A 16,685-nucleotide genomic window follows, 5' to 3' on the forward strand; every position below is an offset into this window, starting at 1 on the left:
GTTATTAAATAGATTGTGTTTATCCTTTGAAACACATAACTTGACGTTTTAAGGGCTTCCTAAAGGGCCATAACATGAGCAGCTTGTAATCTAATAAAGTTAATTATAAGTCATAATTAACAGTTACTTCCACTACTACGCCCCAGTTATGAGAAGTCACGTCCAACCAGCCGAGGGTGAAGTGATGTGTTGCCTTTTAAATGCCACATTATTGAATGTGTGTTGAAAATAGCTCAACATCTGCTCTTTACTGTCCATTTCTAGACCTCTCCTGGCTGCGATCTGATTGGCTGACTTGCCTGTCAATCACTGTGTCCTTGCCGCCCACTTCCGCCAGGCTTCAGAGACGCTTCACTTTCCGATTGTTTATGTCATCTGTGGTGAATTTTGACGTAAATTCATAGGTATATTTAATATTTAATCGCGTATCATTGTTTATGTAAGTGTCCGTGTTTTGTCTGCTACAGATTGGGTTAATGTCATTAGCTAATCTCTGCTGCAGCGGACGTTTTAACTCACTGCAGCAGCGATGCTAACGGCTAGTTAGACACACAGGGAGCTAACAGATAGCTGAGGTTGCATGAGGAGCTACAGACAGACAGACAGACAGTCAGTCAGTCAGTCAGTCTTTCTGTTTCAGTCATAGCATGCTGTCTGTGTCTAACGAGCTGTCCGTGTTGCAGGTGGTGTCTTTGCCTGTCTGGGATGCATGAAGAGCTGCTGGGCTGCAGAGACAGGCCCACGGTGGAAACATGACTGCTGAGTAACCATTAGTTACTTTCTTCTCAGTATGAACAGTGAGGAGGAATTTTTCGACGCTGAAACAGGCAAGTCTGGCTAAAAGAGAGAAAAGAAATAGCTTGTATAGATAAAGATGCTTGCTCCTGATGCAATGGGAATGCACTTGTTTTGTTTATCTCACCTTCTTGTCATCCTGATCAGGGCTGGAGTCAGATGATTCCTGTGAGGTCAGTTTTAAAGATGCCCTGGTGTTTGACAGCAAGCAGGTGACTGATGGCAGGGCCACGCAGGAGAATGGAGTGTGGGAGCGCAGGTGAGAGGATGGGATCAGGCACAGACCTGGTCCTTTGCGTTGCTTTTCCACTTGCTGGCTATAAAACAACAAACATGAATACTTATTGGACTGGAACTAACAGGGCTGGGACAATATGCTTTTACCCTAACTCGATTCCGATTTTTTTGGGTGCCTATTCGATTTAAATTGCGAATCTCACAATCCTACAATATTGCTGATTTTTGTTGATGAAAAACAAAATAAATGTATAAAACTTTTTTTTGCAGGTCATTTTTCTTGATTTCAATTAGGAAAAAACAACACAGCAGCCAGACCATCATTCTGCTGCTAAAATGCCCAAGAAGACAAGTAAAAAGATTTTAAAAAATGACAAAAAATTTTATAATGGATTATTTTTATTTATTTGGAAAATAAATTGTGAAGCACAAAAATCCAGATTTACGATTTTTCGATTCGATTTTCCCACCCCTAGTAAATAATATTTATGAGCAGGGTGAACTCAGGTGTGGTTTGTACTGGTCTTATTTTATGCCGTGCACAAATGTTTCTCTGGTAAATGAGCCAAAAAATAGGAGATAAAATTATTGCTGAACATTTAAAATGATTCCACATGGTTGCAACATGTTTGAAATAATGCTGCGGCTATATCATTTTTCTTATTTTATTTACTGTTTTCTACATATTTGTTAATTGTCAAGTGTGCAGTTTAAAGCAAATATAAATAACAAACTGAGGAACAGTAAGTAAGAAAAATATGGAGTGATGTGTTGGTTGAAAATTCCATTTCAAGCTGCCAGTTTTTGAAAAATTACCACAAACCAGCGGTGTAGTGGTCCCTCAAGAAGTGGATATACTCTCAATTTTTTTACGTTTTTTTTTTTTTTTTTTTTGAAAAAAAAAAAAAAAAGTAGCTCAGAAAAACGCTGTTTCAGAAAAAGTTACATGTAAGACTACTCTATTTAGTCTATGCCAAAAACCCATCAGTATATTTGCTCATTGTCATATAATTTCTACTCTTTGGTTTCATGGAGAAAGGATTATGAAATGACTAAACCAATACTGGCACACAGACCAGTGAGAGATAGAGTCATAGACATGTAGTTGTGCTCATATTTATTCATACCCTTTCATTAAAGAAGGAAAAAAACAGCTGCCTGTAAAATAAGCTGAAATTGACTAAAGTAGTAATAAATAAAAGTTCTATGAAAATCATGACATTATTTTCTAATTCTGGTTCAATAGAAATGTTTTTTTTAAAAAAACAAATAAATAAGATAATTTGTTACATATTACATCACTCATAAACTAATATTTTGTTGAACAATCCTTTAATGTTTCCGCTACAGTCAGGTGTTTTCTGTTCCTCTTTACAGGTATTTTGTCCCACTGTTCAACAGAAAAGTGCTCTAATTTGTCCAGGACCAACTTGTTTGTTTGTTTTTTCTTTCTTCAACTCAATTAAATAAAAAAACGGTGTCTTATATTACTAAATTATATTTATGCAAATTTTTTAGTTATTGTTCCTTTTTTTAAGTCTCCAGTTATTTGAGTGACTGTTGTAAATTCAGCCTTTTCTATAATGAAAGGTGATGAATACATATGAGCACAACTGAATATCCATGTATCTTTATTATGTCTATGTTCAGGCTGAAGTTAACGCAGCTGATGGCTAACTGCACTAGTGTCGTACAGCTAACCTTAGCTGAGCTGCTGGGCTACATGTGTAGGGATGTTTGTAACTGTAAAAGCAGTGTCACAGGGGGATTAGAAGTGTGCATACTCGCTGCTGACTGAAAAAAAAGTGTCTATACTCTGTATACCCTGGACTACACCACTGCCAGAAACAATAGTAGAATTAGTCTGCAAGCATTTAAAAAAAGGTTAAACTAGAGCCTTGTGGTGTGGCCTACAACTAATATTACATTAATTTTTGGGGCAATAAAAGGCAAGATAAGTACAAGTGTACTATGAACTGGCCGTCAAGGAACAGGCACAGCTGAACAATCAATCTCTTCGCCATTGTAGTCATTTCTGAGGCCTATTTATGGCTTAAAATCCACTTCTCACATCCGGCTTCCACCTCTTAACGATCGTAAACGAGCTGGATGCATGTACTCTCATTTCTCCGTGTTGCTTTCCAGTCTCTACTTAACAAGAAGTGTTTTCTGGATGCGCGAGGAAGTGTTCCCTCTTCCTGCTGATTGACAGAGGCCAAACTACAAAGAAAATCACATGCAGAAGGGTTAAAACCTCCTTAATGTTCGTAATATAGCCATTTTAAATATCGCACTAAAACTTCTCAGCATACATGAAGTATAATCGATATTTCCCACCCAATATAGTACTTTTATGTACATGTTTGAGGATTGTTGCGGCTTCTTACTGAGCCATAATAATCATTGATTTTGGATGTACTCGTAATACTAACAGATGAGTAAAAAGCAACTCGCGGTCAAACAGAAGCAGCATCGAAGTGATGACTTTCTGACTGTAACTCTCCTTAGAGATATCCGCTGCATTCACACATGAATTCACCTTCATTTGATGATGAATAAGAAAAATTCAATCAAGGATGTACCAATACCAATATTGGTATCGGCTCAATGCCAAGCGTGTGTGTACTCGTACTTGGTAATAATAATGTACCAATACCACAACCGATAGCCAGCGTAGATGTGTTTGATTAGACGCTTTGGACGTGTTTTTAGAAGAAATAAAAGCCTTGAATGTTAAAATGTGACATTTTTTGTTACACTAAAAGCTGCATCTTTGTTTTAAAACCACACATTTATAGTTGTATTTCGGTAAAATGTGCCAAATCAAAATAAAACTTGTTGAAATAGTTAGATCTGTAATGTTATTATATCTGTATTGGTGAGGTAAATTCAGAAAGGTTGGGTCATTTATTACAACCTAATAAAATCTTACACAGTTATAACAGCAATAATAACCATAGTCACAATAATGTTCACATAAACAGATTTGGTATCGGCAGATATCGGTATCGGCAGATATTCAGATTTCAGATATCGGTATTGGATCAGAACTCCCAAAAAGTGGATCAGTGCATCCCTGAACTCAATGCGTCTCATACAGATATTTTCTTACACCTGGAGAATGTCTGTAAGATATCAGGGAAAACGGCTTCTGATTGATCTCCATCCTCTACTTTTCCTCCATATTTACAATGAAGGAAGACAATGCATTTCTATGAGTATTACAGCATTTTTTAAAGACACTTTATGAGGAAAACAGGAGAAAATCTTTATATTTTAACAGCCCTAATAAAGCAGCATGCCCAGTAACTTTCCAGTACCTTCACACTTGTAGATTCCTCCATCAGAGAACTCGATTGAACATTCAGATTTGAAGTTATGTAACATCTTTGTGTTGAAGAGCATCACATTTCTTCGGCAATAAAAGATGTTTTAAAGGGAATGCAGTTTACATCATAGTGGCGCATGTTCTGTACAGTGTGTACGCATGTCTCTGTTCTTCTCAATGCATTTTGTCTTTGGGCGAGAGTCGGAAGCAGTCGTCATGCACGTGTTTCCAGGCATTGTCTGAGGAAGAAAACAAGCATTTTTAAGTTGTCATTTGTAAAGTGTTTGCAGCTCCTGTGACTGCAGCAAGTCAGTCATCTTTAAAACTTAGCCAAAAATTTGTTTCCGGTCTAATCTTTGCTGTAATTATGTCCCAGGAAAACCCTGCCTGCTGAAACCATTTCCAGGAACAATTTCAGTGTGTGGAGTATACTGAAGAAATGCATCGGCATGGTGAGTCCAACCAGCTTCCAAACGGATCAGTGAGTCCAGAACATTAACATGCACAGCAAACAGAAGGGATGCAGTAAAGTTTAGTTTAGAAACTGATGACTCTGCATCCAGCATGTGTGATTGGTGCTCCTGTAAAGGAACATTTAGTGTTTTAACTTCTTCTGTTGCATTGATGTTTTTATCCAAAGTGACTAAAAGTGAGGAGTGTGGAGGAGAGCAGTTAGTTTGTTCAGAGGAAATTAAAAATCGACCAGCATCGATCATAAGAACTGAGCTGCAGAGCTCTGCTCCTTTACAGCAAAAAGTCTGATCTGTAAACCCAAACTTGGAGTCAATAAATATTCTCGTGTTTGTGTTTGTCCTGCACACACCATGTGATCCAAGAGCTTAAAACCTGAATTAAGCCCAAAAAAGGAAAAACAGCAGCTTCCTTTAGTTCCAACACAATTACAGTGTAATTCATAGAAGAGGTGAGGAAACGAGCCTGTCCAAGCAGTTTTTATGGTATTGCTCGTATCACAGTTTCCTAATAGGTTGTCTTAATGTCTTACATTAATAATAATAATAATAATAATGCATTTTCTTTATACAGCACTTTTCAGGTGGTCAAAGATGTTTTACAAAATAAAAGACAAGGTAAAAACAGGGCAAAAATGCAACAAGCACATAAAAACATGAGGAGATAAAGCACAGAATATAGAAATATAACAATTAAAAAGTTCGGTGTTAAAAGCAAAATGAAAAGGGTGAGTTTTTAGTTCAGATTTATAATCTAAGAGAATTGTAAATCGTTGCTCTTATTTTTACACAGATTTTATGTTAGAAAAAAATGGTGTCATATTATTTTCTTTTATTTAAAATAATAGAATAATTAGCAAAACTATTGTTTACTTCCCTTTATTAACCTTTTAATGCTTAAAATTGTATAAAAATAAAATATCCCTGCGTCAGCAGTGTTGCTGACGCTGCATCAGGCTGTTGCTTGTGGTGGAAATAATTTCACTGTGTTTTTATACGAAGATTACGCTGGAATTTATTAGAAATATTCTGCAGAAACATCTTGCAGGGTTACACAAGATGGGAGAAGGTGTGAGGTCGGGAGAGTCGAAGCTGCTCTGCCTGAGCTCGCTGTTGTGCAAAGCCCGTGTTGTCTCAACTTTTCATTACAGATGTGTGAGAACCATTTATCAACCTGCAGAAATCATTTCACTGGCAAATAAGTCAAAATTTGTTTTTCTAAGTTTAAAGATGAGAGTTTTAGCAAGTCTTTAAACACGTGGAGCTTCTTACCACAAAACGTTTTGCATTCAGACGTCTGAACTTAGTGTTCTGACGGAAGTTTCCGCTACGTGTGCTGAAGAGTCAGCTGAACCCAAAAAGCGAAGCTCTCGATCCACTTTCCTGTCCTCGTCTGTGATCACAAGCAGTAGGTTGTGACTGACAGGACAAGATCGCAAATACAAGCAACCGAAATGACTTTCTTCATCCCTTCGGAGGCCCTGAGGAAGACCTAGGATGTCCTGGAGGGTCTTCATCCCCTGGCTGGCCTGGGAATGCCTCGGGATCCCCGCAGACGAGTTTATAAATGTGTTGGGGGGGGGGGGGGGGGGGGGGGAAGGGAAGTCGAGGCTTCACTGCTGAGGCAGCTTCACCCGCGAACGGACTCTGGATACGTAGCAAGAAGGTGGATGGATGGACTTCTGGGTGGATGAATAAAAGCAAAATAAATACAGTAAAAATAAGAAGAAAGCAATAAAGACAGAAATAAAACAATTACGGGTAAAAAGTTTTTTTTAAAAATTACAGTTAAGTAACATGAAATAAATATAAAATAGATAATAATATTACATAAATTAAAATGAATTGGATCAATAAATTAAAATAAAAAAACAGGCAATAAAGTTCATCTTGTGCATTTTTATTCTTTTTTTATTCCTCAGGCTCTTTTATGTGTAAAAGATATTTTGTCGTCGTCCAGGAATAATTCGATCCATTCTTCTTTGTTGGTGTTTACAGGAGCTGTCTAAAATCGCCATGCCAGTTGTGTTTAACGAGCCGCTGAGTTTTCTCCAGAGAATCTCGGAGTACATGGAACACACTCACCTCATCCACAAAGCCTGCAGCCTGTCCGACTCCATAGAGCGCATGCAGGTAGAGCCGACACACACATCCCACGTCTAGTTTCTCTGTTCACACACACACAGCCAGGTGTGTGTGATCGGGTGTACAGCTTCAGCCTGGAGCTACTTTTACTGCTGGTTCGTTTAAGTTTTACTGAAAATGTTGAGTATTTTCCTCAAGAACGAATGGAAACGAGCAGAAATCCAGTTGTATTTGATGAGACCAAGAAAAGATGGCAACCCTCTGATTCTCGTCTCTCTGGCAGGTTGTTGCTGCTTTTGCCGTTTCTGCTGTAGCATCTCAGTGGGAAAGGACTGGAAAGCCATTTAATCCTTTACTAGGGGAAACTTATGAACTTATAAGGTAGCGAGAAGACTGGCGAATTTCTTGCTAGATTTTAATGAGCTTTTCAGATGGTTTTTTTTTTTTTTTTCTTTATTCTTTTTTTTCTTCTTCAAGAGAGGACGAAGGATACAGATTGATCTCAGAGCAGGTGAGCCACCACCCCCCCATCAGTGCCTTCCACGCCCAGTCTCTGAAGCATGAGTTCGAGTTTCACGGCTCCATCTACCCAAAACTTAAGTTCTGGGGCAAAAGTGTGGAGGCTGAGCCTAAAGGCACGATGACGTTGGAGTTATTAAAGTGAGTATTTAACTCCCTCTCAGTTCTGCCTTTCACCAGACCTGCTTTCTGGTTGGTTTGTAGCAAACATCCCACAGCCACGTTCAGAAATCAGCCAGGGCGTTTTGTAGCATGACGTGAAACTCTGCTGCAACGTCCCGAATGAAAACATTGTATAGTTCTGTTTCTCAGGCCCGGAAATACACTTTCTAGAAGCCACTGTGTCATCGAACCAGTCCAGGACACAGAGTATTAATGTCAGAAAGTTACATAATATGTCTTTAAATATCACAGAAACATGTTTTTTTCCTTTTAGGATTTACTCATTAAGATGTAGCGTGTCAGTTTGGCCTAAAAGTGTGTCATGCATGGTCTTGTTTTTAACCTTTTCCTGCTGAGAGTCCCCTGTAGCATGGGGTGCATGCAGTAAAGAAGATATTTGCACACACTAGCAGGCTCCAATCCTAACATTTAGCACATGAAGATGGCGGGGATAAACTCAGCCAAAGGACTCCACCACGCATCAAGATCCACATAAAACATTATGTAAACACAAAGCAGGAATGTAAGAACATGAGATGGACATGCTTCTGCTAGTTTCTCCACTTTCAGTAAACCACACAAAGTGTGGTGTTGCAAAAAAAAACATAAATTATGCCAGATTTTTCTGTTTAATGGTTAAAAGTTTTGTTCCACCTCAGAAAAAAACATATTCTATATATATTTGCATTTGTTTGAAATGAATCATGAAGGTCCTGGCAGCTTCTATGATGATGAAAGAGGTTTTATAGTGAAGAGTTCACTCTTCATCTGATATACTATGTTGTTTACTTCTTTCTGGATCATCGAGGTGTTTCTAAGCTGAATTTGTCCTTCAGTTCTCCTGAGCGATGATTGATAGAGGTGTTGATCATCAGCATCAGCTGATGGCCTCCTGGGATATTGATCTGTGTAGCACCTCTACTAAAACATCTATCAAAGCTCTAGTTGGTAATCTTGCTCCGAGACTTTTTTTTTTTTTTTTTTTACTCTGGTTGAAGTGGTTCCTCATCCTGATAGTAGTCTGTTCATTTTGTAATCATGAACAATAAGAAATATAGTTAGACCCTTCAGTTTACTGTAAGTCTGTAAAATCTCAGACCAATCCAAACATTCGGACCGAAATGAAGTCGTTCATTTCTTATATTTCGTAAGCTTCTACACAGCTGAGAAAATGCAGGAAGGATTTCCCCGACCCGGCTCGGTTTATTTACCTCCTCCTGCTAAACAGCCGAGAGAGAAAAAAAATTGTTGGTGGTTTCAAACAGATTATTGATTGGAGTGGGAGGAGCCAAGACAGGGCGCCACTTTTAAATCTTGCTAGCTCCCCAACATTACCTACCCCAGCTTTAAACATCTATAAAGCTGCTCAGATTCACTTTTTAAGCTTCTCCGTTTGCCCAGTTCTTCATCAGACATTACTCTACCAGTTCCTAGAATAATTGGGCTTCTATGCTGAAAGTGAGGTGGTTGTCTTAGAGCAGGAGACAACCATTTACATTTTCTACTGTGTTCCAGGTGCATTTACTCCAACACGGTAACAGATACTCTGATTCTGACACTTCTGGAGTCATCTCACGTGTCTCAGCTTTCTTTTAAGAGCAAGATTATAGATTGAGCCCCTGTAGTTGTGAAGATTTACTTCTTTGTTTTTGGTTTTTGAGGTATGTATTTCAGACAGGAGGTAAAATAATGGGCCTCATCTTGAAGAGTTTAATAGAAAGATAGGAATAGTTTTATCATTCATACATAGATGTTTGCACTTGGAAACAGTAATCCATGCCTTCGTTACATCTCGGCTGGATTACTGTAATGCCCTTTATTGTGGGGTGAACCAGTCCAGTTGGTGCAAAACGCAGCTGCACGCCTCCTAACTGGAATACATAAGAGGGAGGACGTAACACCTATTCTGGCCTCCCTCCACTGGCTGCCAGTGACATACAGGTTTCATTTTAAGATTCTTTTATTTGTTTTTAAATCTTTAAATGGTCTGGTCCCTCCTTACCTCTCTGAGCTCCTCCACCACCACACTCCTGCCTGGTGCCTCAGGTTCAGCTGACCTGCTGCTCCTGGACGCACCGAGGTCCAAGCAGAAGCTCAGAAGGGACAGAGCTTTTTCTGTTGCTGGTCCAAAACTGTGGAATGAGCTTTCCCTCCACATTAGACAAGACTCCTCACTGTCCATTTTTAAAACTCATCTTAAAACCCATTTTTATTCCTTGGCTTTCAACCCAACTTAAGACAGTTTCCGGTCAGTGTGCCTTATTTTTATTATCGGTTTTACTTACTATATATTCAGTTTGTTTTATTGTTTTAATGTCGTATTCCTTGTATGACCTCTTGTTTTATTGTGTTATTTATTTGCATTTGAACTGTTAAGGTCTGTTTTTATTTTACAGCACTTTGTTTCAACTCTGGTTGTTTTAAAGGGCTTTATGAATAAAGTTGAGTTGAGTGTGTTTCCCAGCTTGTCAGAATATCCCTTTATGATGCTGTGATTTCATCGCAGACACAAAGAAGCGTACACGTGGACAAATCCGATGTGCTGTGTGCATAACATCATCTTGGGGAAACTGTGGATTGAGCAGTATGGAACAGTGGAGATTGTCAACCACAGGTACGGTTAGCAATAATTAACGGGAACATGAAAGCTCTCTGGGCCTTGTGAATGTTGTTGATTCTCCCTTAAATTCCTCAGCACGGGAGACAAGTGCATTTTGAACTTTAAACCATGTGGGATGTTTGGAAAAGACCTTGCCAAAGTGGAGGGACATATCCAGGACAAAAGGTGAGACGGCGACAGCGTCGCATCTGAAACAGCGATGACCGAGTTTCTCTAAGCTGACTCTGTGTGTGAACAGTAAGAGGAAACGGCAGGTGATCTACGGGAAGTGGACGGAGTGCGTGTACAGCATCGACCCTAAGCTTTACGAAGCTTACAAGAAGTCGGACAAGAAGACAGGAGGCGACTCGAAGAAGCTGAAACAGGTGAGAAACGTTTCAGACGACTCTGCTTTGAGTCGCATGTGATCTTCTGCTGAGATGAAATGCAGCTAATGACACTTCAACATGTTTTACTTGTGACTGAAATTCTTGTCTCAAACGGTATCTTTTCCTCTCACAATAACATGCAGTGGCATGAGTAGCAGGTAAGGTAAAAGCGTATTTGCTCTCTGTAGTGTGCTACTGCTGTTGTCTAGTTATGTTGGAGGTGTAGTGTATGATTAGATCATTGCCAGCACTGATCCATGATGTCTTGCAATGACATGCGTTGTTGCTTGAGAGACGTGTTGAATTTGTGGCAACTGTAGTTCTGTGGATCACCTGTTTGCACTGGACTGTTTGTGCAGTTAGCATGAGCTCACATGTGTCGTTACTGTGTTGTTTATAAGGATGTGTGTGTGTGTAGGAACATAGCTGTGAAGGGGAGGAGACAGATGAGATGCCAGAGGTTCAAGAGACCGTGACTGTGATCCCAGGAAGTGCCTTACTGTGGAGGATTACGCCGCGTCCCGCACACTCAGCCCAGGTCGGTGCTCCCAAACCTTCACCAGGGTGTGTTCAAACCAGCGCTTCACATTCAAATCCTAGTTTGCTGCTGGGAAAGTCCAGTTTGTCCAGGGAGGTGTGAATGTGCAGAACTCAGATGTGGGTTGAAGAAATGTGCATAAATTGGTAGATAGACAGAAATAACTTTGTCACCTTTCAGCTGAAGGTCAGGCTGAAATAATAGTTCCTCAATCAGGAGTAAAAAAAAAAAAAAAAAAAAAAAAAAAAATCAGGGATGTTGTGTTAAACCTGAGAGAACAGTGTAAGAGTTAGTGATAGACTGGCGTTGGAAATACTTCACATGTCAAGCACAGTTATGGAAATAATGCCAAAATTACATCGATTTGAGTTTGTTTTTCAAGCTACAGTGTTGCTGCAGCAACAGCCAGGAAGGAATGCCGACTCTGTTAAAGCAATAATTCGGTATGTTATTAAAAAATGAATTTATTGGACATAATTAATCCTGATGTTTCAGGCCAAGCTTTCCTCGGTTATATCCTGTCCTTTTATTTATTTTATTTTGAATACGCATTATGTAACTTTTTCACCATAAAACTCTGCGTACCAGACTTGCTCGATGACACGATGACATCTATCATGTGCGTTTCTGGATCCGCTGCGCTGCAGCAGCGTCCCAAAGCTGAGAAACCGCTTCACGCTAGAAAACACACAGGCTGTTTGTAACACGCAACGTCGCTGATTCAGCAAAGAAACACAAGAAAAGAGAGAACGAGAGAAAACTAGGGTCATCGTAAGATCATCTTCTGCTGACTGGAGAGAGCTAACAGGTCGGGTAGGATCAGAGACTGTTTATAAAAGATGGGCGGAGCCTCCATGACATCACCCGTCACGTAGGTTTCTCGATGGATGGTTCCTACTATCGCCATCTTGGCAGGAGCATGTGTGTGTCGTCTCACCCGGAAGATACAAATATGGGCAAAGAGGCGGAGCTGCAAGGGGAGCTGTGAGCGTCATGGTGGATGATTGACATCGCGCGAACTCCGAGCTTTCTGTAGCTAAAAGCTAACTGAGCTAATTTGGAGATAACAGGAGCTAACCAGTTAACGGAGGTAAGCGGGCTAAAGCTAAGTCACGTTGTTAACCGGCTAAAAACCGCAGGTGTTCTATGTTCTTCTTACTTGAAGCTGGAGATTGGTACCTGTCAATCAAAAGGACACGCCCCTAAATATGCCAAACTTCAAGATTAAATTACTTTGAAACGGGCGAGTTAGAAAAAAAATCACTCCCCCCACAGTTGTCATGAAGGTAAACCTGACCTATAAACCAAAAATGGATTTTTGAACCAGGCTGTAAACATGTTTATTTCTGCTGTGAAGTTGGTCTTTTTGATATGGGAGTCTATGGGGATTTGCTCTGTTTTACAGCCCCTAGTGGATGAAGGGGGAACTGCAGTTTTATGCACTTCCGCACAGGCTTCACTTTTAACCGCCGGAGGCTCCGTCCATCTTTCATATATGGTCTATGGGTAGGATGCAAGATGGATGCTGGATTAGCCATCTAGGGGGGCGCATGATGGGAAAATGGCTAAAGTTCTGCAGCGTGTCTTTAAGCCCTCGTGTGAATTTAAGTGTGTTTTTTTTAAGCTGGAATATTCAACCATAGAATAAGAGTAATTTTGTCGTATCAGGAATTTAATCAAATGAAAACAATAAATAAATAAACATTAAATATCTTCCATGAGAGATGATTCTGCATTTTTCCTTTAATGAGCCTCACTGAACTGAGTTCCTTCTAAGTAAACACACATAGCAGATGCACACTGTTTATATTCCAGCTGTGTGCTTTCCCAGATGAAGCACACAGCACAACCATCACCAGCTGTCAGGTTAGGGATCGACGGAGTCAGTTTTGCCAAATGCAACTATAACCTGTTAATCCCAGCAGCCGGATGAACGTCTGTAATCCTGCAGGTGTAAAACGTTCTCTGTAGCAGGTGCTGATGGAGTCTTTGTTATCACTGCGCTGCGTTATGTAATGCAACATTCTTACGCATCACATGATGATCCTGACTTGTGTGTGTTACTTTGCAGATGTATAACTTCACCAGCTTCGCCGTGACTCTGAACGAGCTGGAGCCCGGCATGGAGAGGCTGCTGGCGCCAACAGACTGCCGGCTGAGGCCGGACATCAGAGCCATGGAGAACGGAGACATAGGTATCAGCAGCTTCGCATAAACACAAAGAAGGTTTTTAGTATCCAGATCGACGTGCGCTCCTCCAACAACGTTCCGTCTGCTTGGTTTGTTTGCTTTGTTTTTTAGATTTAGCGAGTGCAGAGAAAGAGCGGTTAGAGGAGAAACAAAGAGCTGCACGAAGGGAGCGCTCCAAGGATGAGGTGTGGTCAACCAGGTCAGTGTTCAGAGAGCTTCATGAATAATCAACAGTTATGTGTTGTATAAGTTTAAAACGATCTCACCAGAGACCTGAACGACAAAGCGTGATTAACATCCCCGGATATCTTTCTATTACCTGGGTGACTTACCCAGACATCCTGGATCGGGATACATGGTGCTACGGAGCTGGTTAGAAACTCGATAATTCGATGGCTTCATCCTCCCGCAGGGGGGACGCAACTCCAATGTGTATAGGTGTATGTTTTTGTGTATATATAAGTAGGTGTGCTTATGTATCTGCATACGTATGTAGGTTGTTCTCTGTCTCCTTCTTTCTTCTTCTTTCTCTCTCTCTTTTTCTCTCTACGGGGTGTTTTTCTGTTTTTTCTTCTTTATTCTCTTTCTGTCCCTCTTCTGTCTTCTCCGGTCCGGTCCAACAGTACGGACTTTGTAATGCAAAAAAAATCATGCAATCATTATGCACATCAGTAAAAGCTCCTCTCGTTTGTCTCCTCAGGTGGTTCCAGCTGGCAACAAACCCTCACACAGGAGCTGAGGATTGGCTATACACAGGTGGATACTTTGACAGGAATTTCACTGACTGTCCCAACATTTTTTGACACAGAAGACACTTGGAGCGTCCGACTGGATTCGCTTTACTTCTCAGCATCTCAGATTTGTGACTTTGTGATGGCCAGGTTTTCAGTGGTACTGTTGTCGTTTGACTCGATGAAAAGTGATGTCTGTTAATCAGATTATCTGCAACTGACTGTGAACACGCAGGAGAGCTGTAATATTGTGAATTCTAGAGGTTAATGACTATAAATGTTGTCGTCAAAATATCTCCACAGTTACACACCCCGAACATGTACGGTACTCATCATTTAAGGGTTTTAAACGTGCCACCAGTGCGATCGCTGCTGCAGGACACAAAAGATAGATACTCAGACTTAGTTCAGATAGACAAACCACACACTTCTGTCAAGTTGCATTCAAATACCAGGGGTTATTTTAACACATCCGCTACTTTTATATAACCAACTTGGAAATTAGATGTTTATTTTAATTAGCACCTAACATCTATAAAATTATCACAAGTGTTCCTGTGACTAGAGACTCGTGTTAGAAATTAAAGCTGCTTATCACGTTTACTGCCACAGTAAACAGATTGTCAGAACATTTTGCTGCTGTCTGCTGTAATATAGATGATGTGTGGAACAACTGGTGCATGCATGCTCGCCAGGATGTTAATTTACACAAGTTAAAGCCATAAAAAGCTTTTCTGCACTGAGTATAAAAGTGTTTGTGTAAAAAAAAAAAAAAAAAGAAAAGAAAAACACTACAACAAATGAATAGAGAGGAGTTGCTACAGGAGATTTCAGTGGCTTCTTTCCACCCGCCCTTCGCTTTTTTACACCGTCATAGAGAAGTTCGGGAAGGTTTCAGGAGTCCAGTTATTATGTTTTAACAAGTGACAGCATTAGTTATATGTAAATTCATCTTATTTAACGGGAAAGACAAACCATTAACTGCTTTCTTTTCTTCTTTTTTGGGCTTCTGAGCCTTTAAACACAAAACATAAGGTTGACATTGGGTTTCTTTTGTAAACTTTGAGCTAAAACTTGAGACACTGACATTTTAGCAAATTTATAAATAAATTATTCTGATGTTAAGAGGTTTTTCAGGAGTGTGCTCACAGATTTATTCACAGCTGTCGTGAAAATAAATAACAAAAGGGAAAAAAAAGTTTAAAAAGTTCGTTATTCTGAAGTTGAGCATCCTCTGGAGATGCAAGGAAAAAGTGTGTGTCATGTCTGTGTTGACATTAAATGAGTGAATTTTAATGTTAACTATGGATCCTGAAAGCCCGCCTCCCCATCCAGGGAGGTGTGTCCAGACTGACTCCTGGTAGCCTCCTCTCTTCACACACGAACATATGTGATGCGTTTGTAAGTTTCCAGTTCGAGAGTCATCTTAAGGATGACATCCCAAACCTATGCAAGCTGATCCATCGAGACAGCTCTCCTGTAATGTGAAAAATCAAACCCCCGGTTCTACTTTAGCAACAAGCCAGCGTGCACTGCAGAGGCAGTCGTTGTCGAGCGCTGTGCTAGCAATGTAACACTACATACCGCATGTAGAAACTGCAGCACGTTTAGGATCAGTTCAGTTTTCTTTTGTTGTTTTCAAGCTCTAAAAACTGCACATTTGAACGCTCACAGTCCTATGCACATATATGTACAGTGAAATCTGTGTCAACCCCCCCCCCCCCCCCCCCCCTTCCATAACTGCTCCACCCTTTACTGTGGATTTAAAGCACTTTGTGAGGCCTGCAGCCGTTTGGAGGTGCAGGTTCAATCGGATGCTTCTTCTCATCTCTTTACCTCCCTTCGTCTTTTTTTCGAGCATCCATTTGGAAATGTTTACATTGTATGTTTGTTGATCTCATCTTCCCCTTCATGCTGTTCCGTAAATAACCATGTGCATACAGAGCATATTTAAAAAATAAATTATGGACTTCTAAATTAACCTCTTTGTATTTGGATAGTGTGTCGTCAACCGTAACAAGAAGAGGCCACTGAATGTTTACTGTAAATCAAAAGGAAAAGCCTCCTAAAAAGTATGACTGCAGATTGTAAATTAATAAATGTTCACTTTGCTGAATGCACTCCCTGAAGGCAGCATCATATGTGACTAAAGTGTAAAAACATTACCAGGTCTCACCTCACCAGTCTGCCCATTCTCCTCTGACCTCTCAGCAAGGCCGGACAACTGCTGCTCTCTGGATATTTTCTCTTTCTGGCATTATTCTCTGTAAATCCTGGAGATGGTTATGTGGGAGAATTACAGTCGGAGATTTCAGTTTCTGAAATACTCGCACCAACAACTAAGCTACCACATTCAAAGTCACAAAGTTAATCCTTTTTCTTCATTCTGATGCTGAGTTTGAACTTCAGCAAACTGGCTTGACTTCATGCTTAAATGCATCTTGCTGCCTTGTAACTGACTGGTTAGCTATTTTTTAATATAAAAAAAAACAAAAAAACGAACAGGTGTATGTAATAAAGTATCCAGTGATTTTCCACATTATCCTAAAACAAATAGATTGTCAAAACTAAGATAAATTTAAAAGGTATTTATATTGTTTATTATATTATATTTTTTATATTATTTTTATTATTATTTATTG

General features: G+C 40.0%; 1 protein-coding gene across 2 annotated transcripts; it reads left to right on the plus strand.

Annotated features, from left to right (window-relative positions):
* Positions 1-323: 323 nt before the first annotated feature.
* On the plus strand, positions 324-16,364 carry LOC306755439 (oxysterol-binding protein-related protein 2-like). 2 transcript variants are annotated; one of them, XM_079239818.1, is made up of 14 exons: positions 324-404; positions 684-827; positions 943-1,054; positions 4,737-4,812; positions 6,829-6,963; positions 7,199-7,296; positions 7,393-7,575; positions 10,103-10,210; positions 10,292-10,381; positions 10,455-10,581; positions 11,003-11,122; positions 13,194-13,317; positions 13,424-13,511; positions 14,013-16,364. In XM_079239818.1, exons 2-14 carry the CDS (start codon positions 791-793, stop codon positions 14,113-14,115), a joined length of 1,401 nt encoding a protein of 466 aa, XP_079095944.1. In that variant the 5' UTR covers positions 324-404; positions 684-790; the 3' UTR covers positions 14,116-16,364. The 2 variants fall into 2 exon arrangements, with proteins under 2 accessions (XP_079095944.1, XP_079095945.1); XM_079239819.1 differs by having other exon boundaries at positions 345-439.
* Positions 16,365-16,685: the final 321 nt, after the last annotated feature.

This window comes from Telmatherina bonti, assembly GCF_933228915.1.
Source record: "Telmatherina bonti genome assembly, chromosome: 4".
Classification (NCBI taxonomy): Eukaryota; Metazoa; Chordata; class Actinopteri; order Atheriniformes; family Telmatherinidae; genus Telmatherina; species Telmatherina bonti.

Bases quoted from the DNA above. Each gene is read 5' to 3' on its own strand.
- LOC306755439 (XM_079239818.1), top strand. From the start codon at position 791: ATGAACAGTGAGGAGGAATTTTTCGACGCTGAAACAG. The intron at 828-942 runs GCAAGTCTGGCT...CATCCTGATCAG, and splicing joins ATTTTTCGACGCTGAAACAG to GGCTGGAGTCAGATGATTCC. The intron at 7,576-10,102 runs GTGAGTATTTAA...ATTTCATCGCAG, and splicing joins ATGACGTTGGAGTTATTAAA to ACACAAAGAAGCGTACACGT.